At 38.3% G+C, this 27,016-nt stretch overlaps 3 protein-coding genes across 3 annotated transcripts; all 3 read left to right on the top strand.

Annotated features, from left to right (window-relative positions):
* The first annotated feature begins 204 nt into the window (after positions 1-204).
* On the top strand, positions 205-3,981 carry LOC114546204 (butyrophilin-like protein 2). Its single transcript, XM_028564892.1, has 5 exons — positions 205-272; positions 1,223-1,304; positions 2,092-2,433; positions 2,565-2,852; positions 3,968-3,981. The coding sequence occupies exons 1-5, from the start codon at positions 252-254 to the stop codon at positions 3,979-3,981; spliced, it is 747 nt and encodes a 248-aa protein (XP_028420693.1). The 5' UTR covers positions 205-251.
* Positions 3,982-4,063: 82 nt separating this feature from the next.
* LOC114573940 (lamin-A-like) lies at positions 4,064-9,310 on the top strand. The gene is made up of 6 exons (XM_028606183.1): positions 4,064-4,143; positions 4,410-4,504; positions 7,656-7,739; positions 8,462-8,593; positions 8,787-8,894; positions 9,090-9,310. The coding sequence occupies exons 1-6, from the start codon at positions 4,140-4,142 to the stop codon at positions 9,240-9,242; spliced, it is 576 nt and encodes a 191-aa protein (XP_028461984.1). The 5' UTR covers positions 4,064-4,139; the 3' UTR covers positions 9,243-9,310.
* Positions 9,311-18,974: 9,664 nt separating this feature from the next.
* On the top strand, positions 18,975-20,802 carry LOC114546205 (putative nuclease HARBI1). The gene is made up of 2 exons (XM_028564893.1): positions 18,975-19,115; positions 19,777-20,802. Exons 1-2 carry the CDS (start codon positions 18,975-18,977, stop codon positions 20,800-20,802), a joined length of 1,167 nt encoding a protein of 388 aa, XP_028420694.1.
* The last annotated feature ends 6,214 nt before the right edge of the window (positions 20,803-27,016 follow it).

Raw genomic sequence — 27,016 nt, forward strand, 5'->3', positions numbered from 1 at the left:
TTTTTTTTTTGCTTATTCATTTTAACTCAACTTATGTAAAATGATTCTCCATGAATTAATCAATCAGGCAAACATTAAGGCTTTCATATTCATGTAGTTTTAATATTTGTAAATCGGTATGCTTTGCTTTAACCATGCAAACAATACAATTCATAGGGAAACACTGAATGGCTTCTTGGAAGTTTGTGGGAAGAGAATTATAAACCGAGTCTATCAATGATTTACAGACTCAGATCGTGCAGTCCGTTGAAATGACTGGTATCACGCAACAGGTAAGTCTGATTTCCCTATTCCCTATATATCCCTATTCTACGTGTTTAGTTTAACTATATTATAAGTCGGTCTGAAATCATATCTTTTTCATATTCATATTTCTTTTAACCAAAACTTTACACTATTAAAAGATTATTACATCTATTTAAAAGCTGTTGTTTGATGGATAAGTAATCATAGTTAAACTGTATTTACAATGCATTGCATTTAGATCTAATCATAATCAATCCAATCAGCCTCTGTTTTTGTAGTTATTTGAACAGGAATCCTGTTAGTTTTAACACCAAACTGGAGGTTATGAATGGAAGGTTAAGAATGTTTATCATCTTAACTCCATTTTTTCATTTGGACTTTGTATTGTAGAAGGGCTTCTGGCATAGGCTGAAATATTAAACACATTTTGCAGCTTCAAAACACTTTTGAATACACAAGAGTGCAGTATTTGATGTTTGCAACAAAAGTGAAAGTATGATACTATCCTAATTGCACAATGCACAACATATACGTATGCGTAGACAAAAGTGAAAGAATATGGACATGTTGTATATGTATGCCTTTGCTTAAATTCAAATAGGGGACCAAAGGGAAGAAAAAATATGTTTGTTTTAATATGTATGATGTAGTCCTACTACTTTGAGTTAACGATTTTTATTTCCCACACCCATACGTGAGGGTGGTGATGGCGCCAACCAATGTGTCCCTGAGCAAGACACTTAACTCCTAGTTGCTCCAGAGTTGTGCGACCTCTGACATATATATCAATTGTAAGTTGCTTTGGATAAAAACATCAGCTAAATTACATTGTGACATGTAATAATGTAATGTGAGGGTTATGGATGGATTGATGGATGATACGACCCAAAACACACCAAAGACACCAACCCAAAAGGCATATTTCCAAACACTGTACCATCTGCTTCATTTCCAGAAATCTGTTCTTCTTCCCCAGATGGACGGACTGTCCCTTCAGGCTCCGCTCAGACCCCTTAGGCTTTTGGTTGTCTATCTTCACCTAATACATTCTTGTAGAGGTAACTCATACACAAATGCACTCTTAAAAGGTCACAATTAGACTTAAAAGACACTAAATAATATGAATATACTGTATGCTATTAAATGTGGGATATAGGCATTTCAGTTATCAAAACACCTCTCCTCTCTAGACAAAGTGATTGATCTTTTCAGTGGCATCCACTGTCATTTTAAACATTTAAGGAGTTGTGTGTACATTTTTCTAATTGCAAAGTGACCAAATCACTTCTAGCTCTGTGACAGCTGACAGTGGATAAAACCAGGGACTGGCTGTTATTTTGTCTTAGGCCCAACCCACATACAAGTAAAAAGCTCATTGTGATTGGCTAAGCATGTACAGTACATACAACTTGAAAATCACAGTACCACAAATCCCATTTAAAAACCCTAGTTGTAACCAACATTATGCTTATCTGTCCATTCAAACCATTCTCACTCCCACCTGGTCAACATACTGATCAGTCGCCCTCAGCATCAGATACCAACGAACATACATCTTTTTACCCCACCCACAATATTTTCCTATCCCTAACTTTGTAGTTAACCTGCACGTTGAAAAGTGACTCCAAAGGGTCTTGACCAAGCGTCATTATGTTGACGAGTTGGGAGTGACAATGTGCTGATCCATTGAGATGTGGCACCTGATTTGAGATGTGGCACCCACCCACTTTTGGGTGTTATGGTAACTATTAACCAGCTGTGCTGCAGGTCAGGTGCATGTTTCCAAGTGCATCGGGAGAGTGCCTATTGCAGGAATTAATAATTTATTTATCTATTCCTTTCCAGGTCAGTCTCAGTTAATTGGTCCTTCTCAGCCAATAGTAGCAACAGTTGGCGATGACGTCATTTTACCATGTAGCCTGGAACCGACAGAGGATGTTGCTGCCAAGACTTTGGAGTGGACGAGATCTGACTTGAATCCTATATTTGTCCTTGTGTGGCGTGCTGGTCAGGACTACGCACAAATTAAACATCCATCTTTCATAGGACGGACATGGCTGTTTCCTGATGAGCTGAAACACGGAAACATTTCACTGAAACTGTCCAAAGTGAAACCTTCTGATGCGGGGACATACAAATGCTACATTCCAAAGCTGAATACAGAGTATTTTGTTGATCTTGTTGTTGGTGAGTTGACACATACAGTATATGGTATTTACATAAGGCTGATAAGTGTAGACTAAGATAAAAAAGCACAACCACAGACATCATTTTATTGCTGACTACTGATTAAATCTTTCCTTTTTGCTCAGCATCAGGTGCCGTTTCCTTGCCTGTCATGAGTTTAGCAGGAATTGATGAAGCCACCAGAGGAGTGGTTCTACAGTGTGAGTCTAAAGGCTGGTGTCCAGAGCCTGAGGTGTTGTGGCTGGACGGTGAGGGAAACCTCCTCTCTGCTGGACCTACAGAGACAGTCAGAGGTCCTGATGATCTCTATACTGTCAGCAGCAGAGTGACTGTGGAGAAGAGTCACAGCAACAGCTTCACCTGTAGAGTCCAGCAGAAGGACACCAACCAGACCAGAGAGACAGAAATCCATGTTACAGGTAAATATGATTTAATAGATGATAGCTATGGTCCAGTTTAAAATAAATATCATGTTATTCCAGCAGCTCATAATGACCGAGAATTACGTTTCTTGTTATGTGGCCAACTCTCATGGCTATCATTAGAGCACACAAGCGTGAGGTGACAAAGTATAAGAGCGCCAAATTCTGCATAGAGCTGGGTCAACAAACAAAGGACCTTTTTTTAAAGTCAATTGTCATTTTACAATTAACCGAGTTTTATGGACCTAAGTCTGTGATGCTACACCGTCACGATATGGCCTCAATGTAGTAGTTTTACGTGGTATATTTTAAGGCAGTGACAGACCAACCCAATAATCGGCCGTCGGACAGTCTGGCGAGGTCGGTGACTCAAGTCTGTTTGGTGTGTTACGTGCCATCATCCGCCCGAGGAGCTGTTGGCCATCATTTTGGCTGATTTGACATGTTGCATCGGAGGGCGGGCAGTTGGACTCCATGAACAATCTGATTGGTGGAGTGTTAACCCGGAAATGACGAGTGGGATGAGCGTGACTAAGCCTCTCAAAATCTGACGAAAATCTTTTAAACTGACCTTTGTCGATCTGAAATGAAGACAGATTCAGCAACTGTACGGCCTATTTCTCGTTCAAAATGATTTCAGAAACACATTTCCGTGAACTATTTTAGTAAAATATGAGATCATATTCTGAACAAGCCGCCATGACAGTCTGTCTTTGAGTTTCCGGACCAGACCCACGTGGCGCGTTCGTCCAATCAGATGCCGGTTTTAATTTTTTTGGGCGACAATACAGATTAACGCCGCCTGCTGTTATGGAGACGTATTACATGCTCAAGTCGGCGTCTTTTTGGAACTCGGGGAGCCAACTGATCAGCCGTCGGGTTAGTGTGTCAGCAGCTCACTGATGTTTGTCTAACCCTAACTATGTGAATTTGCTGCCTAAACTAGTTTCATTTCATGTTTACTATGTGTTTAAAACTGTGGCTGTTATGTTAAAATGGAACAGTCACATGACTACAGTTACATTATCAAACCGCCACTATGCGGCAGTAAATAGAACAGTCGTACATGCTGTTTTGCGAGTCTTTGGAAATTGACCTTTAATGTTGTTTAGGTATGAGGATGTAATGGTTTTTGTGTTTTTTATGATTTCAGATGATTTCTTTGAGGTCCAATCCAGTTCTTCTGTCCCCATCAACACTGGCTTGGCTGTTAGTTTGGCTGTTTTTGTCATCTTGTTTATTCTGTTACTTCTCTTTTCTGTGTGGAAATGGAGACAAAACAAAATGAGTAAGTCACAAATTAATTGCAGTGTTTTGTACATGTCAAATGATTCTGATATTTAGTGGAAATAGTGATCTTGTTTAATGTTATTTGACTGAAATTTCAGTGTTTTAAAGGTAATGTAGTTACTCAACGTGGTTTTTCTATTTTTTTCTGACAATCAGTCAAATTTGGGTGTTTTATACCTAATTTTAGTCTCAAATGTCTCATATACTGTGATTTCCAAAAAATAAAGTATATGTATTTTAACACTACTACCTTTTTTTACACAGACACAAAGATAAGCCACAGGGATGTAACTGATCCGTCTGTCACTGCAGAAGAAGCCGAGGCTTTGACAGGAAAAAAGGGAAAGGAGATCAAACTTGTAAGTAAAGAAACAGGAAGGACTTTCAGGAAGAGAATAAAACTAAAGCAGGTAAAGTAAAGTTTGATCTGAGCTAGAAAGATAGAAAATAGTTGCATCAATGGTTGAAACAGGATCTGTGTTTCCAAAGAAAGTAAGAAGAGTACAAAAGCTGCTAAAACAACTAACTTTAACTAGCTTACTTTAATCGATGTTGGGATGTTCAGAGGTTCAAGAGAAATGAGATCGAAGAAGCCCAGTTCAGACAGACAGTCAAATGAGGATGAGAGCAAACATCAGAAGAGATTAGAATAACAGAAGAGAGAGATTAACCAGAAATACAGGGGCAACATCTGATAAGAAATATGTGGTCAACAGAAGAATTTGAAATTCTCAAAAGTTTTTATTTTGACAGTGACTAACTTTTGTTGTCCATAAGTCTTGAAATAGAGGGGGTTAACACTGTGGGAGGCTGAAACCAGTCTCAACTACTGCAGACGTATAGAGTATTTTTCAAAGTGAAACTAAAAATTCACCTTTCAAATATTTCTCATAGATACTTATGTTAAATTAAAAGTGAATTTACTCAATTGCAGTTATGTTCAAATGTTGCAAAAACAAGACTTGAGTTATGATTATTTTTACATGTTTCATTGTGTGGTATCTTCACTAATATGCCCTGATAAAATCATTTACATCTTCACTTCAATAATAAAATACACTGATTATATACTCTTTATGCCATACATAGTGTAGACATGTTCAAACTTAAAGTAGTGTGTGCAGGTCACTTACAAAAATCATTCCAAGACCAGATCCACAGGGATTTGACCAAGTCCAGAATCAGACCAAATTGATTCACGTAAATTTACACATCAAAACCAAACCAATATTACACGTTTCTTTTTATATTTCCTGTTAATGAATTTACAGCAGTGCTCAAGAGCAAAAGCAAGAACTCAAGAGCAGGAAGGAAGAGATCAAAACGCTTAATAGAGAAGTACACACACACACACACACACACACACACACACACACACAGGGCACAGTTAAACACAATCACTGTAAGTGGTGCAGAAGCAAAAAATTTACATATTAATACATGTTTCATAAGAAACATGAGATGTATGGTCCTTACAATCGAACAGTTACTACAATATGTCATATATAACTATCAGTTCAGTCAGTGGTTAAAACCAGTTAAAGTAGTACACTCAGTTAGAAAATAAATCAGAGCACTGAGCTGGTGTTTCCAGTATAAATGGGTAGACCGATTAAAGATTTGCTTAAAGTGGACATATTATGCTTTTCCCTATTTTCTGTCATATCGAAAATGTTATAACGATGGATTTTGATGTTAAATGTGTCCAAAACTTCAAATAATGGGTAAACATATTTTAGAGAAACCAAATTAAGCTAAAACGATGTCCAAATGTTCTGAACGCTCTGGTTTCAACAATTTTATCTACTCTCGGCTCAGTGTTACGCTACTCTAAGCTGGCCTTCTATAATTGGTCATCTGCTCCAGGTAGGCAGGACTGGAGTTTTTAGATTTAAAAAATCTTACATTGTGTGTTAACATTGTAACATGTAGCTACATGCTAACAGAAATAAAATGTGTCGTACTGGCTGCTAGTGTGGTTAAATCCCCCCCCCCCCCCCCCACACACACACACACACACACAAACACATTACTACTGAAGCATTTTCTGGTCATACAGTATTTGGTTTAAAAGCGTTTTTCTGTGATTTTTGACTGTAGAAAGTGCTGCTATATTCTATTCGCGTCCACTGCTAACTATAGTAGCTACATGGCTAACGGTAGTAAACAATGTCATCTGTGCTGCCAATGTTGTTAAATTCCGGGTTGCATTACTGCTGAAACATGTCCGATTGGGCAGTGTTTGGTTCAGAAGCATTTATCTGTGATTTTTGACAGTAAAAAGTGCTGCTTCGTTCCACTACAATCTAACCTTAGCATACACTATTAAGTAGCTGCATGCTAATGCAAAATAGCTATAATCTTGGCAGCCAAAGCTGATAATTTCTCCCCAAATTCCGGTCGCTCTACTGTCCGGTTCTGTAATATTTGGTTTAGAAGCTTTTATTGGTTTTTCCCTGTACAAAGTCCTGCTATATACTCCGTTGCAGTAGCTCCAGCTTCAGTTAGCTTGTTTTATTAATGTATTTATTAATTTTTCAAATATAAATTAAATATAAATTACTTATACTATTTACACATTAACAATTTTTTTTAAATTTATTTATAAATCAACCACAGCAATTTCTTGGGGGTGCTAAGGGGGTGCTATGGCAATCCTAGGGGTAGCTACAGCACCCCATAGCCCCTCCCTGGTGCCGCCTATGGAGAGTGCCATCTACTGGGCACAATTGGTAATTATCCTGAAATACTGGAATATGTTCAGCTTACTTCCTGTTCATGTGTGGAATAGAACTATGGTTTACACGCTGGTTCAGTGTCTCCTGAAACTTTGGTTATTCTGCAAAAAAGAACAAGTTGCTCTAAAGATAATTCTGTTCCTGTGAGGGCAATAACTATGATTGTTTTCATTGCATATGTTTTGTGTAACAGAAACCGCTCTGACGTGGTTAGGACATTTGCTGTCACAAAGGCACTAGTTAGGAAATTGTTGGCAAGGTAATTTTATTGATGATTATTAGCATATCTTTTCAAGCCAAACATCTCTGGTGTGGTTGTGATGATCAGAAAAGTAATTAAGCTTAGCTATGTAATGAAACAGGGTAATGATGTTGAGTGGCGAGTGCTGTTGCATGATTGTGGAACAGTGAAATTTGTGTCTGCCCAGGACTTTTCTAAAACTTCTCACTCCCACCCATACACTGTGCTAAAATGACATATTTAGCTGTCAAAATCCGAAACATTTCCTGGGGGGAGAAATCGTCAGACATCCACTATTTTGGTATTCAGCACCCCTGGTCAAAAATAGGTTCCAGAGCGCCTAACTGGGCCTTTTCGGGAGGAGGGTTTAAAGAGACAGGTGCTGCTACAGAGCGTCTTATACAGAGGGTGAAGTGTTTTTTTTTAACATTAAAGCATGTAAACGAAATTCAAGTTTTATCCTGAAAATGCTATATAATAGTTGCACTTTAATGAAATAAAACATCTCTCTTCTTCTCTCCTCCCTCCCAGTTGAAGAAGCAGCTCCAGGATGAGCAGAAGAAGAAAGAGGAAGCTGAGAAAGCTCTGGAGGAGCTGATGGCCAAAAATATGGAGGTTCATCATTTCACCCAAATAATTTTTTATCTTCTCCATATGACAGTGATTTGTTTCTGTTCAAGCTAACCACGAGAACAAATCTGATACACAAATAACTGAAACTGGACTCAAAGAAGTGAAACAGTAAATCTATAATTGTCCTGTGAGATAACATATAGGCTAATACTGATCAGATTTTATTGATGTACAGTAGACCAGACCAGGATATTATGCACACTAAATAGCACTATGGATAAGAACCCCGGCTCTTGGGTGAAAGTCTTATGTTGTTTGACCGATCCACCACTCCACCCAGCCTCCTTTCATTCTTTCATACTACTCACTACCGTTGTCTCTTTCCATACTACTTAAACTTACAGCACCACGGTCGAGCTGCTGCTCTGCTTGTTAGTCCAAAACAGACGCTAAAGGGTGATTTTTGCATCGTTACTTGAGAGCTACTGAGCAAGCGTCAGTATTTACGGTATTGAGTTGGGAGTGAGAATGGGTTGGACAAAACTGTGTAACTCCTATGTAGGAGATAATATTTCATTATATTTTTTACACAAAACTCACAAATAGAAAGACAACATGTATCTCAGTCAGCAGTTGAACAGTTTTCTGTCAGACTGTCACTTCCTGCAGTAATCTACTGCTGACAGAGAGAAGACTGCATATCTGTTAGCTAGATAATTAGTGGTGGATGACTAATATGTACGTATGTGTTGTCTCTCTTACAGGAACATGCAAGCGGAGTTGAAGTGAGGGAGCATGAAGATTCTGATTACGAGGAGGACAAGACGGGCTCTGTCATTGTTCATGAGGTTGGGCGAAATGGCAACTATATCTATCTCAGAAACACGTTGAGTGAGGTAAGGTTGTTTGTGTGTGTGGAACAATACTTTATAAACCTGTTGTTTACTGCAAAATCAATGTTCTCTTGTTTCCATGTAAATAATGAAATGACATGCAACAATGTATTAACACACTATTTTAACTGTAACATTCACTTGTTGCTCTCTCTTTCTGTCATCCTAACTCTCGTGCCGGATTTTCATCCTGCAGGACCAACAAATGGGAGAATGGAATTTAGAAATGCAGATCAACGACACAGAACCCATCACATACACATTTCCGAAAACATTCAAGCTCAAGGCTGACAAAATCATCACAGTGAGTCTTATTTTATTCCTTACTTTATGTTGTTGCATTTTCATTATTTTATTTTCTTCTTTCTTTCACCTCTGTTGAGTTTCAGTTGAAATAAAAGATATGTATAACAAAAAGATTTAATGATGATATTAAAAATAATGATTGTATTATTGGATATTTCTGCTTGTAAGTCTTTGCATTCTTGCATGTTTGCAGATTGCTGTCCCAGGTTATGGTAGCCTTCAATATCCCACTGATCTTATATGGAGGGAGCTGAAGTCCTGGACCCCCGGAGACAAACTCAAGTTCACCCTCACCAGCAACAAGGGAGAGATCAAATCAACTCAGTTAATAGTCTCTGGAAGATAATAATTAGCCTGCTGTCATACTATGTTTTTACCTTACCTTTCTGTTCCTTTTTACTACAATAATCTCCCATTTAGCTGCTTCGATTAGCAACAGAAAGCTCCATGGACAAGAATATCACATTAACACACGTTACACACCAGAAACATCATGACTCAGCTCTTCCTGTAAAAACACAGATTGTAGTGATGCTCTGTCATCATGATATCACATCTCTCTTTAATCTGAAATCAACTAAAGAAGAACGTCATGAATATTAAATCAAACACAATGTTTTTGTTATTGTGTTAAATTCAGCAAGTCATACAAGGTTTTATTTGAAATGTGGTGAACATCTGCATCTTCCTATTTGGACACATTACTGAAAAACACTCTTCATTATGAAGACAAAATATAATTCTAAAATCTCAAATATTGAACGGTTATGAAGACAAACACAAAAACATGTGAGCTAACATAACTCAGGGATTTTATTTTGCATTTTTATCTGAATTGGATATATTAAATCTTCACAGATCTTTGTTATTTCATGTTTTGTTTTGTTTAACTGTAATTGAATGTATATAGGCTAGCCAATGTAGAATTTTTTAATAAAGAGATAAAGACAAATACAAGTTTGATTTCAATTCTGTTGAACTCCAAGTATTTAATCGGCAAATACTTTTCTTATTTATCGTCTTTGTTGTGCATGTGTTAATAGACAATTGTTCACTCATGCTGAGTTACATGTATGATCAATATTTGCTTTGAAACACATCAACTTCGAAAATATGTTTTTTAATTGTTCTGTGAAATGCAACTTTACAGTATATTAATGAAGAAGTAATTTTGTGTTTACAGAGTAATAGTGGTACACTCTTTGAGGTTTTGCAAAATCAGATTTGCTGACAAACCAACTTGAACTGAAACTACTTAATCGTTTTATGCACATAAGACAATTGAAAATGAAAAAAAGTAAAAAAGTTTCAGGCTGATGCTGCAAGTTGTGAAAATGAACCACTGTTCTTGTTTTCTCATCAAAAGCTGATCAACAAACTCAAAGTTCAGCAATGATGGTAAAATCATCCAGTCATACAGCAGATGTATGAAATATGTTTTTCCGCTTTCCCCCTGTTTATCATCTCCTGACCCCTGAGATCACTTAGAGTTGGCAGAGGTGCTCTGAGCTAAATGCTAAAGTTGTTAGGCTTGCATGCTCTTAATGATAATCCTAACATGCTAGCTGGGGAAAATGTTTACCATTTACAGTTTTGTTACCATATATTGTTATATTATTACTGTACTATATTGGGACATGCAGCCTAAACAAAAAGGCAGGTGATGCAGTAACAGCAGATGGTTTAATATTTAGACTGACTCTATTCTGTCCTTGTTCTTGCCAATATACAAGACACAGTTTACCCTTTAAGCTGCTGTTTGTTGTTTTACACAGACTCCTGAATGCCTCTTCTACAGACGTTCAGGTTCTCATGTGGTTTTTGTCTGAGAAGCTCAAATTATCAGCAGCATCTGTACAGTACAAAATAAAACACATATTGATTGATTGTGTAGACAAACGAGGGATGACGCGGCAAGCAGCTATAATGTTTAAAGATCAGACACAAGCCAACTGAAAAGCCTACACAATCAATCAATCAATTAATCAATCTATGCATTTTTGAAATATCACATGTGTTTATTTATTTTGTATACTAATATGAATATACGTGCATCATTTAACTATTTTTATTGTAAGGTGTGGAATTTACCTTCTAATTACTTTGCAATGTTTACAAATTACCTTCTAATAATATATAATAAGAAGACAATAGACTGATAGCCTTCTTTATTTTAAAGTACTCTTCTGAAAAACAACATTAATTCTAGTTATGGTCTAATTACAAAGTACAAAGTACAGCTTATTACATCTTTTTAATGTACTGGAAAATGAAGTGCCACCATTTTTTGCCGTGACACAATGGCATTACCTTGCATCCTCATTCTGGTAATTTTACATGACACGTTTTAAGCCAATGCCAATGTTTTACTAACTTACTAAATATGTCCCTAAGTGTACACTGAAAAAAAATATTTTGTGGTGTAGTCATATTTATTAGGTTAACTGTCACAATTTTTATTTTCTAATTGTAAGTATCAGTGAGAACTGGAATTATTCAAGTGAAACTATATATCTCATTCATGTAATAAATAAACTGTGTGGGAAGAGTAAGAGTTTTTTTATGTATTTTCACATTATATTCAAAGGTTTCATAGTCATCGCACATGAACTTAGCAATACCAAGTAAGTTTAAATAGTGTTGGGGGTTTTTGAATCCGCGCATGCGCCTTGTGACGTGCATACAGGACGCATGTGCTACGTTGTCCACCAAAACACAAGCAGACGACGGCGGTCAGGTTTAATAGAGGCAGGAGCAGCTAAATCCTCTTGAAGGTAAGTCATTCAGGGTTTTTCCTGTATATGTAACGGAGTTAAAATATAATATGATCCCACTTGCCATTATCACACATCACATATCACTGTGCTTAATTTTACTATGGTCACTAAACGCAACGTACCTGTAGACTTGGGTCGTGCACCCCGGGGGTTACAGCAGTCAGACCTTGCTGTCCCCTTGATAAGTGCACAAGTTATGAGCTCCACCATCATTTTTATTAATTATCTTAATTTTATACAAAACGAGTGGTTTATTTTGTTTGTGAAACGTATAGCTCCCAAACGGTCGAGCACGTTCTTTTAAGGTAAAGTTGACGGTGATTTTCTTTATTTATTTATATAATGTGGCCTGTGCGATGTTTAATCCTTCGCTAGATGCTGTGAATAAATGGCGGGTTTGCCAAAATGATGAGAGTTTCCTTGGCATAATTAACACAAGGCAACGACAGAGTACACAACTGCTACACATAGGAGTGGGGAAAGGAGGAGAACATTTCTTCAAATATCCGCAGGGTCTCTAGGTCGGCTTGGAGAGCCCGCGAGCTTCACATCAGCCTCTGCCAGACCTCACCAAAACCCTGATGCTAATTATTATGAATAAGCTAAAGAGGAAGCTATTGTTTTAGTTATTTTGCAGTGTACTCTTAGTTTGCCACAAATCTAAAATCTTACTGAGACAGAGACTCTACACATTTGCAGGGCAAACAGAGGACAGGAGAGATGCTCATTCCCACAAAATTTCACTCAGTTTATCATGTTAAATATGATTTAATTCATTGGCACTTCAGATTTGTTTCTTACTGTGGCTGTATATTTTTATTCCATATATATGAAAATACTTTGTATGTGTCATAGTTCAACTAAAAGAAAGACCACTTGTTGAAATTATGCATTTACCATCTTTTTGAGTTGTTATAGAGCTACTGATTAGCCTTAAGTATCGGAAATTCTGATTAATTTGTGGGAATTTGAAAAAATTTAAATGATCTATCCAAAAACATTTGCTGTAATAATTTTCTTCCACATCCTTCCTAAGGACCATCACCTTATTTGGATCCCTTTATTTCTAATTCCCTCGTCTATATTTTGCTGTGAAGCCTCATTGTTCTCTATTCTGATTCCATTTACACTGTTTAAATTTTGATTCTGCATTATTCTTGATACATATGGCACAGCTCTCTCTCTCAACAACGTGAATCTTGACCAGCAATGTTCTACTGCTTTTTTGAGGACAGGAACAGAATCACAGCAGCAAAAATGCAGGATTTTCTTAATTTAAGATGTGGAAATTGTTCCCATTATGTATGAAAGATTTGTATTTTTTTAGATAAGAGGGATATTTTCAAATATTTTGACAGCATATTATCAAAAATACATTGGTTTGACAGTGGTACAGTTCATTTTGGTTATATGATTCTGTAGTTTTAATGTAGTATTTCTGGTAGTATTCTGTAGTTTTAATGTATTATTTTTTCTTTGTGTTATTGTCCTTAAGCCCACTAGCGGCGCCAGGATTTTGATTGTAGGTGGGCCTCCAGAAAACTGGATGGGCCAGTTAAAATAAGCCAAAAAAAAGGGTTCCCCCTGCATACAGACAGCCAGACACTAACATTAACGTTAGCCTAACTGTTAGCCTACTTGCCTTGCTGAGGGGGTGGCTACGGGAGGACTTGATGGGGAGAGGGCGGCTGAGCAGGATGGTAACTCCTCACTTAAAATGGCAGCAGTTTCCTCCTCCTGCGGAGGAGCGTGTCTTGCTAAATTTAAATGAAAACAAGCTGCTTTGCTTTGCTTTGCGTTTCATACTAGCTAATAGCTACAGTCTGTGTCTGTCTCATTCTCAAACGTCATTCATTTCATTGGATCACTTGCTGCTGACGATGCAGCCTGTGGGCAGGCTTAATAGTCCACACGTGGGGTAGAAGCCGCTGATTGGCTGAGAAGCTTTGACTCAAAGCTTCCCTCTGGCTGCTTATTGGATGAACTGCTAGAATGAAAATTACTCACTACTCACTATAGGCCTGGGTCAAAATGGGCGGGCCCGGACCTAAAATGGTAGCGCCGCGGGTGCTTAAGCCCAAAGCAACAACTTTCTACATTTGACACAGTGCCCTCTCAAGCAGCAACTACAGCAAGCTGTGTCACAAGCAAAAGCCATCTGGCTATTCAGGTAAAAAAAAAAAAAAAAGTTGTAATGTTTACCATCATCAAAAAATATACATACTATTAATGTGGAGCTACCAAATTAAAATGGAGCAGAATACTGAATATTGAAATGTGAAGTTATGTGTTGTGCCACATAAAATGTAATGTCTACAAAAGTTGAAAGGACAATCTGATGTTATAGCTATTCAAGTGATATGAATATATAAATGTAATATACAAATTGTATATTGCTTGATGAAATTTTGCATAATGCATGAAAAGCAAAAAAATTAAAATTGACAGAATTAAGTGAAGTATACCTAAAGTTGACGATTCCCTTTCATAGCAACTCAATAAAAGAAACAAAATGCATTCTTTCAATAAGTACACTTTATTGTAAGTGCATTCTGGTGGTTCTTTCAGTTGGAGAAGACGAAAGTTATTTTCATAGATGTAATTAAACTACATGGCCTATTCCACAGAGCATGAGTGGGAATGCATTCTTAAAAGTCTCAAAATTAAGAAATGAATCGATCCCAATTTTGCTTCTTTTTCAACTCTGGGTTCAACTTGAACTTGAACTTAAACCCTGACTCGGTCTGATGCCCTGAGGTACGTCACTGAGGTGTCTGTCATGAATGTGTGTGTGGCTTCATTTCTCTGCTTCAGACACGATTTTGCGGCAATGTCAACTTCCACCATTGACCGCAGGGGACAGAGAAAAGGTAAGTTTATGTCAGCTCAGGTGTGTCCAGCTAGTTAGCTTAGCAAGCCAGCTAGCTTGACGAGCTTTTGGCTGATTTTGTTATCACTTTACATTATCTGCAGGCTGTTCTACTGACACAGCAGGACACGGGGACGCGGGGGTTGATAGCGGGCCAGCTTTCATCTAAATTTCGGGCCAGGGTTATTAGATATCAGATATGTTTGTTAAATTTATATATGCAGTCTATTGTTTTCTGCAATAATTTGAACAATGTATTAAGGTTTTATTGATTTCACTCTTTAGCTCTCTCTCTCTCACTCTCACACACACACAAATATAAAAATATACTGAAACAATTTATTGATCATTTTTTTTGAACATACTAATTTACGTCAGCAGTGAACATCTGCAAAAAATAATTTGGACATTTATTTACTTTTGCTGATGTAAAATGTGTTGATACAGTACAGTATGTTGTGTTGAAAGCATGTAATTGTTACAATCTAATAGTCCTGTAAATTACTCAGCAACACAACACAGAGTGACTACAGAGTGTGTCCCATTATTATTATTAGTCTGCGTGAAAGTACGCAGCTCATTTCAATAAACTGTACATCAACACACAGGTACAAGTTAATGATCAACTCTAGCCATAACACCAGACATTATCCGTTATCACCACGTTATCTAACTGACCAGTCAAGTCAAACAAGCCATATCAGTGAAACAAACACAAAGCATTTTCACTTTCACTTTGAGTTTATCTGCACAGTGAGAGTCTGGGAAAGTGGGTTGTTTAATGGCCAGTTGCTTTAATACCAAAAAAAGTTACAATTTCCTGTAAATTAATACAATCAATTAATTCCAGAATCCAGTTTTTTAAATGCATGGCCACACAATGCACCTTTTAATCAAAACAAATACACTGTACCTTCCAATTGTTCAGAGAACCCCTTAAATTAGGTTGGTTTTAGGATAGAAAAGCCGAAAATAACAATTAATCCAATACGTGATGATTTTTGGGGGTGAGCAGTGCAATAATCTAGAGAAATAATCACTGCAAAATTACAGCTGACTACAAATAACATTTCAACCTGCTAATTTGTCAAAGCAGTGAGTTTTGACTAAACATACTGGCTCTGTGCTATAGCCTTTAGCTGATCTTAAACTTGCATTCAGCGTCTTTTAGTTAATAAGAGGCTAAACTTTGATCCAGTTGCCAGATAGCTGCTAATCACCACTATTATAAAATACTACAGCTGCTAACACATCTGAGGGCAATGAAACAGGAGCAAGAAACAGCAGTTTTTGTATTCTTTTGGCAACCTAATAGGAAGCATGAGATGACATGTCTGTAGGGGGCAGAATGTCACTTATCATTGATTGCCTGCTCTTTGGCTCCTAATTCCATCACACTCCATTTAAGTTTAAAGTTGCTTCTTCTTAACCAGTACTTACATGCCCTTTTATTAAACTTACTTAATACTATTTATATTCTCTACACTACTATCTTGTAATACACTGACAAAAATGCAGTGTTACAAGTAACATTGAACGCACATATATGTTTTATATTGAATACTACTATAACCATCAAAGAGATGTTATACAAACTTGAAATGAATTGTGTCTCAATAATTTGCAACATTTTATTACAGTTTTAGTTTCATTGAGTACTTGTTGGGGTAATCTGGGTTTAGAAGGAAGTTAGCCCAGTCGGAGCATAAGTCAGGACAGAAGTAAACCAAAAAGATGATATTCATCCAAGATTGTAAGCTGTTTCTTTGCAGGTCGATAAATGAGCAGTATCACAGCTTCAGTCCTAGATTATTTTCCAGTTGATTGTTTGTGTTGATTTATTTATTTTATTCATTTTTTATTTCAGGAAAATGCACATTTGACGAACATGTACAACGTACACGTAAAAAATGCCAGATTGTAGCCCAAAGGCTAATTTCCATCTGCAGTCCATTAAGCCGGTTCAAGTTACAATAAAAAGGACAAAAGATATACAGTAGTAACATTTAAGAAACAAAAAGGAAAACAGGACAATTCATTAGTAAGTGTTAAAACGGAGACACAATTCATTAGTATGCTCTACTGGGCTAATACGGTACAACATACAGTTAGAGGTGGTTGCACGTTTGGTTAGCTCTAAGCCACACCTTTACTTGGCTCTTAAAGGTGGCCAGAGTGGGACATTCCCTTATAGTTGGGGGTAGTGTTCCATAATGTGCTACCTTTAATAGATGCATTATGGCTGAAGGAGGTTTTTCTAAAAGGAACCTCACAGTCCCTGTTTACAACAGCTCTGGTGATCCGAGTCTGTCGGTATTTAATAAACTCTATGAGAGGGGGTGGCGCCAAGCCATGTAGTACTTTATAAACTAAGTATACTGAAGACAATTTACAAAAATAATCAAAACTCAGTAAGTTCTATTTCTCTAAGATCTTACAATGATGATAAGAGAAAGGTTTTTTATCTAGAGTTTTGAGTGCCTTTTTGTACAAAAGCTCAACTGGTTTTAGGATAGTAGAACCCGACATGGACCAGCTGGTGATGGAGTAGTTCAGATGTGAGAGTATCATTGAGTGCAGAAACATTCGAGCAGCTACCTTTGACAGAGATCCTCTGATTTGCTTAAAATTACAAAGATTGAATTTAATTATTTTGGATATCATTTAACATATTTTTTTAAAGAGAGTTTGGAGTCTATAATCACACCTAAGTATTTAAACTCATTAACATCTTCCAACTCCTATGTGCCCAAGAACACCCTAGATTGAGAAAGCATAATAGTAGAAGGTTGCTTCGACAAATATAAACGAACTGTATTTTTTGCATTTAAGATAAGACACAATCTATTGAGCCATGTTTGTATGTGTGTAAGAGCTGTTGAGAGCACACATGCTGCCTCCTCAGGATTTTTTGTTGCAGTAAAAATTACAGCGTCATCGGCATAAAGTTCAACATCTACATGTAAACACTATTCAGGTAAATCATTAATATATAATGAAAATAAAATGGGCCCAAGGATGGACCCTTGAGGGACTCCTACTGGACAACTCATGTAAGCAGAACTAACCCCTCCCACCACAGTGCATTGTTCTCTGTGAGACAGGTATGCGTGAAACCAATTAATAGTTTGAACAGAAAAATTTAAACAGGATATTTTAGAAAGCAGCACCTTGTGATTGACAGTGTCGAAAGCTCTTTTTAAATCTAGGAAAACGGCACCAACACATCCATTTTTATCTAGCTGACATTTGATTTTTTCCATGAACATAAGAAATGCAGTCTCGGTTGAGTGGCATGGCCAAAACCCAAACTGCATGGGATGTAAAGATGTTTGGCTATTGCTAAGAAATTCAATAATTTGTTTTATAATCCATTTTTTTGTTATTTTAGAAGTTATAGGTAAAATGCTGATTGGTCTATAGTTATTCATGTCATATTTATCTCCAGCTTTAAATACTGGGGTAACTGAAGCCAATTTCCACGCCTAATAATACGCCACATAACTTCTGGTTCTGTGATTTCTTGGATGTACAATTTGGTATGAACATTGTCAGGTAGAGTAGTAATCTGCTGATCAGAACCCTTGACAGATGTAGATTGTTTCACCAAATCTTCTATTGATTTAATGAAGAAGAAATTAAGCTTCTGTGCCAGAACAACAGGGTGTCTCACCAGCTGATTGTTAATTTTTAATTCCAAGCCTTTAGTTTCCTGCTTGGGTTGTTTCCCTGTCAATGTATTTATGTTCTGCCATATTTTTTTACCGTTACCTCTAGCGTTTTCTATAATTTGAATAAAAAAGTTTGCTTTGGCATTACGTAATTCGGACGTCACTTTATTTCTCACTCCTGTAAAGTTAAGTCTGTCTACATGAAGTCCAGATTTAATACATTTTCTGAGTAACTGATCCCTATGCTTCATTAGCTTTAAACAGGCAGGGTTGAGACAGGGGAGATAGTTGGACCACTTTCTCCCATGGTGCCCCCTCCTGGAGAAAAAGAGAATAACCTCTTTGACCTTCGAGAGAAATATGTCACTGCCAGCGTCTGCATCCTCGCATTCCATAAGGCCAAACCAGTCAATATCTTTCAGAGCTCTATCCACATTTTCTAGTTGTTTCTTCGGGATTGTCATAATAGTACGCCCTGAAGATGGTCCAGTGGTGAAGGTCTTCGACTGGTGACATGGATGACCTGACATATGTCGCTCAGGCGCGTGTGGGTGTTAGGCTGAATCCCACTCCTCCCCTTAACCCTAACCCTTTCCCTTAACCCTAGCCCTTGTCCCTTGAACCAAGTGGCAAGGGCTAAGGGGGGAAGCCATACCCCTAAGAAATGGGACACTACTTGGTTACGGTTACGTCATCAAGCATCGTCGGTACCTGGCTGCTATAAGTCACCATAGGCGACAAGTTGATCACAAACTTCCAAGATGCCGTCTGCCAGTGTGTGCATGTCGATTGCATTGTTTTTAGTGATTTTTTTGCGAGTGTCTGCAACAAATCGAAGCAGAAATCAAGCGAGGAGAAGAAGAGGTCTACAACGCCTGCGAATGCTGGTGGATCAGTTTATGGTATGTATGGTTTAGCTGCAAACAACGTTATGTTGTTTTTAACGTTAACTGTACTAACCAACACAGTAGCTAGCTAGCTGAGCTGGACTCGTGTACATTACATGGACGTATTTATATTGTAATACGAACCCAGTAAAGATCTATGTGTATAAGTATTATTTTGTCTTTTATTTTTCTGTAAAAGTCGAGTCCTGCTATGTGCTTTGTTCTGGGGGGGAGAGACAACTCTAGTCACGATGTGTTTTATTTTGGGGGGGGAAGACGTGTAGCCACTAGCTAGCTAGCTATGTGCTTTGTTGTGGGGAAGGGGAGACGTTATTTGTTTTTTGTTTTTTTACAAGTCCAATCCTGCTATGTGCTTTGTTCTGGGGGGGAGAGACAACTCTATGATGTGTTTTATTTTGGGGGGGGAAGATGTGTAGCCACTAGCTAGCCAGCTAGCTATGTGCTTTATTGTGGGGAAGGGAAGACATTATTTTTTTTTTTTTTTTTTGTACAAGTCCAATCCTGCTATGTGCTTTGTTCTGGGGGAGAGACAACTCTAGTCACGATGTGCGTTGTTGTGGGAAAGGGGAGATGGTTTAAAAGTAGTGTGAAGGTTTTGAAAGTTTGATTTTTCCAACTCAGCCCATTAATGGTGTGAAATGGTTTTCTTTTCCAGACTGGTGATCCAACAACATACTGTGCCATAAACCACAACATGCCTATACTGCGCCTGTGGTTCGATGTGGAGACTGAGCTGAGGCAGGATTTCCGCCTCACCAGAAGAGTGATGCACAGCTTACAGAGGCTTTTGCAAAGGGACCAGGACCATGGCTGGGGTAATGAGCTTGAGGTACTCATATATACCTATTGGCTGGCACATGGACTCTCTTATCGGGTGGTGGCCCGTGTCTTTAATGTGCCAAAGGTTACAGTTCACTGCATCATCCACAGAGTGGCCCAGAACATATGGGACAATCTGAGGAGAGCAATCGACTTCCCTCAAACAGTGGACCTGCCTGCAGTGGCTCAGGAATTCGTTAACATTTCAGGAACCCCTGCATTCCACAATGTGGTTGGAGCAATCGATGGCAGCCACATACGGATAAAACCACTACAGCGTCACAGATTGGACTATTTGAATTATAAAGGTTTTTACTCAGTCAACATGCAGGCAATATGTGACTCAAATGGCAGGTTTCTGGACATTTTTGTGGGGTATCCGGGGTCTGTCCATGACACACGGATAATGAAAAACAGCAGTTTTTACACCACAAGACGGTATCCCCCAACAGGCTACATCCTCCTGGGTTATGGTGGGTATCCCTGTTTGGAAACTCCAATTTGCCTCATCACCCCATTCAAGGAGCCAGTGCATGGAGAAGTACAACAGCGATTCAACTACTACCAGTCAAGGGGGCGCAGCATAATTGAAAGGGCGTTCGGCATGATGAAGACCAGATGGAGGTCAACGCTTTTCAGAGCTTTGGAGGTGAAGCCCACATTTGCACCCCAGGTAATTGCTTCATGTGCCTTTTTGCACAATGTGTGTATGGACAATGGTGACACACTGGTTCCGGATGAAGACATTTTAATGGATGATGCCCAACCTCCCCGTGGACACATGGCATACAATGAAACCTCTGGGAATGACACAAGAAACAGACTGGCTGCCTTAGTTTCAGACAATTTCCAAGCCCCATGAACATGACCAGTGTATACATTTTGTAGTTCTTTTATGTATGTGTACTACTTAGGTCTGTTTACAATAAACATTTGTATACACAATGCATGGTGTTTTGTATATCTGTTTCAGTTATCATGGTTTTGAATGTCACTCATGTTCAGAAACACATTTATTCAGCTACTAACAGTTATGGTTCTCTGTGGTTGTTGTAACCACTACTTCAATGAAATAATGTGTTTAAGTAATAAGAAAAAAAGGGTTATGTTGGCATGTTTCTATTTGCTTTTATGAAAGACTCATGATAGGACTTCTCACAAAATGATTAACTTACTCTAATACAACACATTTAATATATTGGGATGAGATGTGCCAAGAAGCGTGTGTGTTACAATGTGTTTTTCACTCACCAGCTTTGTCAGCCGCTTTACACCAAAAGCTTTTAACTTGTTAACACTATTATTTCAGTATGAGTCAATGTTTCCAAACAGTGCTTAGGAATCTCCCCAGTGTGGGATAAATAAAGTCTCTTATCTTAATACATCAAAGGTTAGACCCCCAAATAGTTTATTCAAGTTTGAATTGCACAAATGACTTGACCAATGAAAGTAAATGGGCAAAACATTATAACAATATAGCTTTATTGGCCAGAATAAAAACAGGACATTAGTCAGTACAAAAATGTACTAAAAATATACAATTGAAAACAGGAATAGTGCAATATCAAGTGTAGTCTGAGATTTGAATATTTAAATATGATTGTAGTGCAAGGCTGTTCAGTGCAATGGCAATAATATTGGAATAGTAAAATATACATGAGGTAGATGACAGTAAAAAAAAGTCACTAAAATGTATAAAAATGTAGTCTGAGGTTTAAATATTTAAAAATGAATGTAGTGCAAGGCAGTTCAGTGCAATGACAATAATATTGGAATAGTAAAATATAAAAAATATAATATAAAAAAGCGATTTTTAAAAACGTTTCAATAAGAACATGGTTGCAACTATATATGTACAGGACTGTGTAGAGCACAAAACAACACCGTCGTAATTTTTATAACTATTCTTTAAGCCGAAAATACTTACATTTACGGGTCTCTCTGGTCGACCTGGCAGCCATGTTCCCTCGTTGCGCAATGTATCTGAATGACCCTAGCCGGCCAAGTGAGCTCGCGTCCTTACTTGGTCGGAAGTGACCTCTGGCCCTCCCACTAGGCCCTAACACTCGTTCAAGACGAGGATTGGGACAGCACTAGCTCTCACGTGAACGCGCACAACAAGGGTTAAGGGAAAGGGTTAGGGTTAAGGGGAGGAATGGGATTCAGCCTAAGTTTGGCGACACAAGAGCTGACAGAACAAAGGTGGTATTCCAGATGAAGCCCACTCCAAAAACACCGACAACGCCACCCTGGGAATTTCACCCAGAGAATGAGATAACTTACTAATGAATGATTTTACTTCCAATTGAAAGATTATTGATATATTTAAGGTCACACAGGTCAGTATACAAAAGGCGCCAAAGACGAGGTTCAACTTACAAAAGAATACAGTTTTATTTCAATAAGAATCAAAGTTAAAACAATCAATTTAAAACACATTCACACCAAAAAGGGGGTAAGAGGTCAGTAAGGGTGATCCCAGGGAAAGTCACCTGTGAACACACAAAAACACAACAGTGAACACAGCAAATGAAAAAGGGGAGACACAGCACACAGGAAAGGGGAGAGAAATAGGCAACACACACACAATTAAAGGGGTTCACTCCACAAAAGGAATATAAAAAATCAATATAAAAAGGTTATAAAGAAACAAATTGAAAGAAATTTAACACAATATAAGTACAATATAAAGGCCAGAACCACTAGTGGCTCCAGAAGGCCGTACAAAACAAGAATTCCAAAGAAAAGACTTTGCAATAAACTCAAAAGAAACAAAACACTAATTATAATTAGCACAATAACATAACCAAAGAAACTCAAGCTTTAAGTAGAACACTCACTAAAGAAAAGAAGACAAAATATGACTACAACTTTTAACTAAATTGAAAAATAAAAATAAAGTAAAGAAAGAAACAACTAAATCAACCAAATTAATGTAGGGAGCCAAACCCCTCAGCTACATTCATTCATTTAAAACAGGTGGATCAGACATTGGCCCAGTAGCCGTGAAGGCAACACAGGCATGCAGCAATGGTTACGATACTCAAGATTTTTAAAGGCCAGCAGCAGTCTCGCCAAAAGCCTTCTCGGCAAAACAGCAGCCTCTGCAATTTAAGTGCTAAGCCGCTAACAGGGATCTCCAGCAACTTCAGCGTTCCTAGCGTTTACAGAAAATAATAATTAACACCAAATAAGTTTAACAAATAAATCTGACCCCATTTAGCCCACATACCGTTCAAGCAGAGTTTTAGTAGACCCAGAGGGAGGCAGCACCGAGCATGCAAACCACAGCAGCTATCAGTGTTACTCCCTTTTCATTCACGGCGTTCAACCGGTAAGGTGAAGGATAACCCGCCAACCGAAGATCTATGAGCGTTCAGTATTTAATAAATAACGGCAACAAAATAACAGTGAAAATGAGTGTGGAGGCAGCCAAGCCGCTACCCTACCTGTAAGCAATGGAGCATGAATCAATTCATCCGTAGTTTTATATTTAGGGCCGTTCCCTGTCTTAATCCTTCTTTCGGTGTAATTTATTAACCTGGGTCTCTATTGCCTCCAGCAGTCTCTCAGTGTTGAGCAGCTGTCTCTCATTATCTCTCTTTGTCTGGTCCAGTTTCCACTGGGCTCGCAGTAGATCTTCTTTTTCTCTTAGTAGTTCCTCCGGTTTGTCAAACGAAGCCTCTCGCTCTGTTATTTCCTTCTCCACAGCCTGGAGATTCTGCTTGTTTAATTCCCGCTCCCCCTCCACCTCCTCCAGGAGCTCTTTGAGTCGACCCCTCTGGTTCTCCAGTTCACTCTTCACCTCCATCAGTGTGCTGACCACATCTTCTGGGTCTTCTTCTGTCTTCAGTGACTCCTTTTGAAGCTGTGCATTTCTCTTCTCCAACTCTGCTTTCTCGCCATCTCAATAATAGAAAAAGAAATGTTTGTAAGGGTTAAGCAAATAGTAATTCAAATCACAATTGTTTTATCTGATAGCATTTGGCTTGTGACATTAGATATATACGACAAATGAGACAAAAAAATATTTAAAAATGTTTTGAACTAACTTACGGTTAGTTTTTTCAACTTATACATGTAAATAATGCAAATAACACTATTTATTTTTCTTCATCGGTACAATAGTTACAGTCAAGCCTTTGTTGTCTATGGAAGATGGATCCCCCATTAGCTGTCAAACTAGTCCATGCATTCGTTACTTCTAGACTAGATTACTGCAATTCCTTGCAACCTGATAATTGCAACTGCAATTATCAGGTTGCCCAAATAAGTCCATTAAGACTCTCCAACTGATCCAGAATGCTGCAGCACGTGTTCTGACGAGAACTAAGAGAAGAGATCATATTTCTCCTGTATTAGCTTCTCTGCATTGGCTTCCAGTGAAATATAGGATTGAATTTAAAATCCTCCTCCTGACTTACAAAGCTCTAAATGGTCAAGCACCATCATACTTAGAAGAGCTCATAGTACCTTATTGTCCCACTAGAGCACTGCGCCCCAGAATGCGGGGCTACTTATGGTTCCTAGAGTCTCTGGAAGTAGACTGGGGGCCAGGGCCTTCAGCTATCAGGCTCCAGTATTGTGGAACCAGCTCCCAGTCGGGGTTCGAGAGGCAGACACCGTTACCACATTTAGGAGTAAACTGAAAACCCTCCTCTTTGATAAAGCTTATAGTTAGGGGAACGAGGAGTTGAAGCGTCCACCTAACCCGGCCCACTGCTTCTCCTCGTAGTCATCAGTTTTTTTGTTTTTTTTTTCTATACTGTATAATTAATAATCGAGCGAGAGTAGAGGGAGGCGGTCCAGTACAGCCCGACCCGGTTGGGGGGAGTTCTAGCCCGACCAGGCACCTCTCTTTAACCTGCCTCTCTTAAGTTATGCTATTACAATTCTAGACTGCCGGGGAGGCTGTTCCTCCCTAAGACACACTGAGCTGCTCTCTCATCTCTACTTGTTACTTTTGTATGCATCCTGTCCCAGAAATGCTTGTTACTAATCTAGCTCTGGGGAGTTTACTCCCCGGAGTCCTTATGATTCTTCTTCGCAGAGCTATGCTCTGCGATTCTCTGCATTTCCCGGCTGCATCCTGCTGCGTCCTGCTGCATCCGCAGCCTCCCCCCGTGCTCTGCAGCGCCACGTTACATCCCGCAACGCCCTGCTGTGATGTTCCTATGCACAGAGTAGTCAGGATCCGGTATAGGAGACTGCAATACTCAGTATGACACGATGTGCCCTGCTATGACATGAACTTCCACGATAACCTTCAAAGTCAATGTGACTTCTAATGTGACTGTTATCACCACTGTTCATCACGCCCCAACCGCCCGTCAGACACCGCCTACCAAGAGTCTGGGTCTGCCGAGGTTTCTTCCTAAAAGGGAGTTTTTTCTTGCCACTGTCGCAATAGCCACTGCTAATGCTTGCTCTTGAGGGAATTACTGTAATTGTTGGGCTTTTGGAATTTATAGAGTGTGGTCTAGACCTACTCTATCTGTAAAGTGTCTCGAGATAACTTTTGTTATGATTTGATACTATAAATAAAATTGAATTGAATTGAATTGAATTAGCTGCCACTAAAATTGCAGATGCTCTTCCTGGGATCCACACACAACAAAATATAACATAAAAAAAATGTGTAAAACAAATAAGTCTAAATAAAAATGTGTGTAAGACAAGTAATGTTTTCACGCTGTTTCCAACAATGCTGCTTCAAAATGTATAAAGGGAAAAAAAAACAGTAAAATGTGAATCTAACATATAGACATAAAATAGTCCAGAAGTTAAAATGGAAATAAAATATATAATAAAACTGTGATAGATAAATAGAATTGTGACTTACGTTTCCATCTGTACTTGGCATAAGCAGCTACAATAAAACTTAAAGCCATATCAACCAGGACACCACCCAGGCTCATGTGGTGACTGACCATTGTGGAAATGGATTCAACCAAACCAGCTGAAATGACAACAGAACAACACACCGTTCACTTTACAATAAAAGTCCAAATATCTTCAGGTATGGCTGCTAATTAAAATGGATTTGGTTTTTCAGAGCTTGTTGCATCTTTGTAATGCAGATTGGTTTTCTGGAAACCAAAATGCACTCTTGCTAAAAGGATGCCATGTGCAGGACAATGCTTCACTAATGCGAAACTCTTATTTAGGCCTATTTAGTAACTACAAATGTTATTGGGACAGATTTGGAAATGTAGAAAATGTGATATTTAGCTAATAAAAAACTACAATTTCTAAATGTTAGAAGTTGATTTAAAAATTCTATATTTCACATTTTGGGTGAATTTAAGACCGATGATACGACCCGTGAACATTAGAGTGCAAAACATATACTACTGCTACTACTGACCCCAAAATAAGTGTTAATTACCTCCACACGTGTGTATCAGCAGAAGGATGAAGACGGTGTAAAGGGGCATTGATCCACTGATGGCTGTGAATGCAGGTTCAAAGAACAGTCCATCTGTCATGTTCAGGTTTGTGGGATTCTAAAAAAAGAAATAAACCAGCTGTAAATCCCAGAAAGAGTGTGGAATATTGAAGAAAAAATTGGTATTGATATAACAGGCAAAATAGTCTTGACACAAAGTACTCAGCCGGCACTGATGTGTTAGGATGTTTGGAGTAGACAGGTCAAACATAAGGTAGTATAGGAGTTAAATAACCAAGATAAAAGATAAATACAACCTACAAGTTAGTCTCGATCAATGGAAATGTATCGTATTTTCAGGATAATTGCCTCACATCACGCACCGGATGTCTCTCACCTTGCCATCCTCAAACTCTGTTTGCTTCGACAAACAACAACAAACTTCAAGGTAGCAACCTAAATGCTGAAAATTACAACTTTTAAAGAAACTTTGGATCGTGCAATAACGCAGATCCGCTTGGTTCTTTCTGGAAACGATTGTAAAGATTTACAAAGAATATGTTTACAGCATTTCCTCTCTAACTGGGACATTTTGGGACCGATGGTGGGATTGCTGTGGACGAAGTACTCACAGTGATACACTTGCAAATGAGGTTTAACCATGTGTCCAGCAAATTTAAATAGCTTA

This window comes from Perca flavescens, chromosome 19 (assembly GCF_004354835.1).
Source record: "Perca flavescens isolate YP-PL-M2 chromosome 19, PFLA_1.0, whole genome shotgun sequence".
Lineage (NCBI taxonomy): Eukaryota > Metazoa > Chordata > Actinopteri > Perciformes > Percidae > Perca > Perca flavescens.

Coding starts and splice junctions, on each gene's coding strand:
- LOC114546204 (XM_028564892.1), top strand. CDS start 252: ATGACTGGTATCACGCAACAG. Junction 1,305..2,091: donor CCTAATACATTCTTGTAGAG/GTAACTCATACA, acceptor ATTCCTTTCCAG/GTCAGTCTCAGTTAATTGGT. Junction 2,434..2,564: donor TTTTGTTGATCTTGTTGTTG/GTGAGTTGACAC, acceptor GCTCAGCATCAG/GTGCCGTTTCCTTGCCTGTC.
- LOC114573940 (XM_028606183.1), top strand. Junction 4,505..7,655: donor AGGGAAAGGAGATCAAACTT/GTAAGTAAAGAA, acceptor CCTCCCTCCCAG/TTGAAGAAGCAGCTCCAGGA. Junction 8,594..8,786: donor TCAGAAACACGTTGAGTGAG/GTAAGGTTGTTT, acceptor TTCATCCTGCAG/GACCAACAAATGGGAGAATG.
- LOC114546205 (XM_028564893.1), top strand. CDS start 18,975: ATGCCGTCTGCCAGTGTGTGCATGTCGATTGCATTGTTTTTAGTGATT. Junction 19,116..19,776: donor TGCTGGTGGATCAGTTTATG/GTATGTATGGTT, acceptor TTTCTTTTCCAG/ACTGGTGATCCAACAACATA.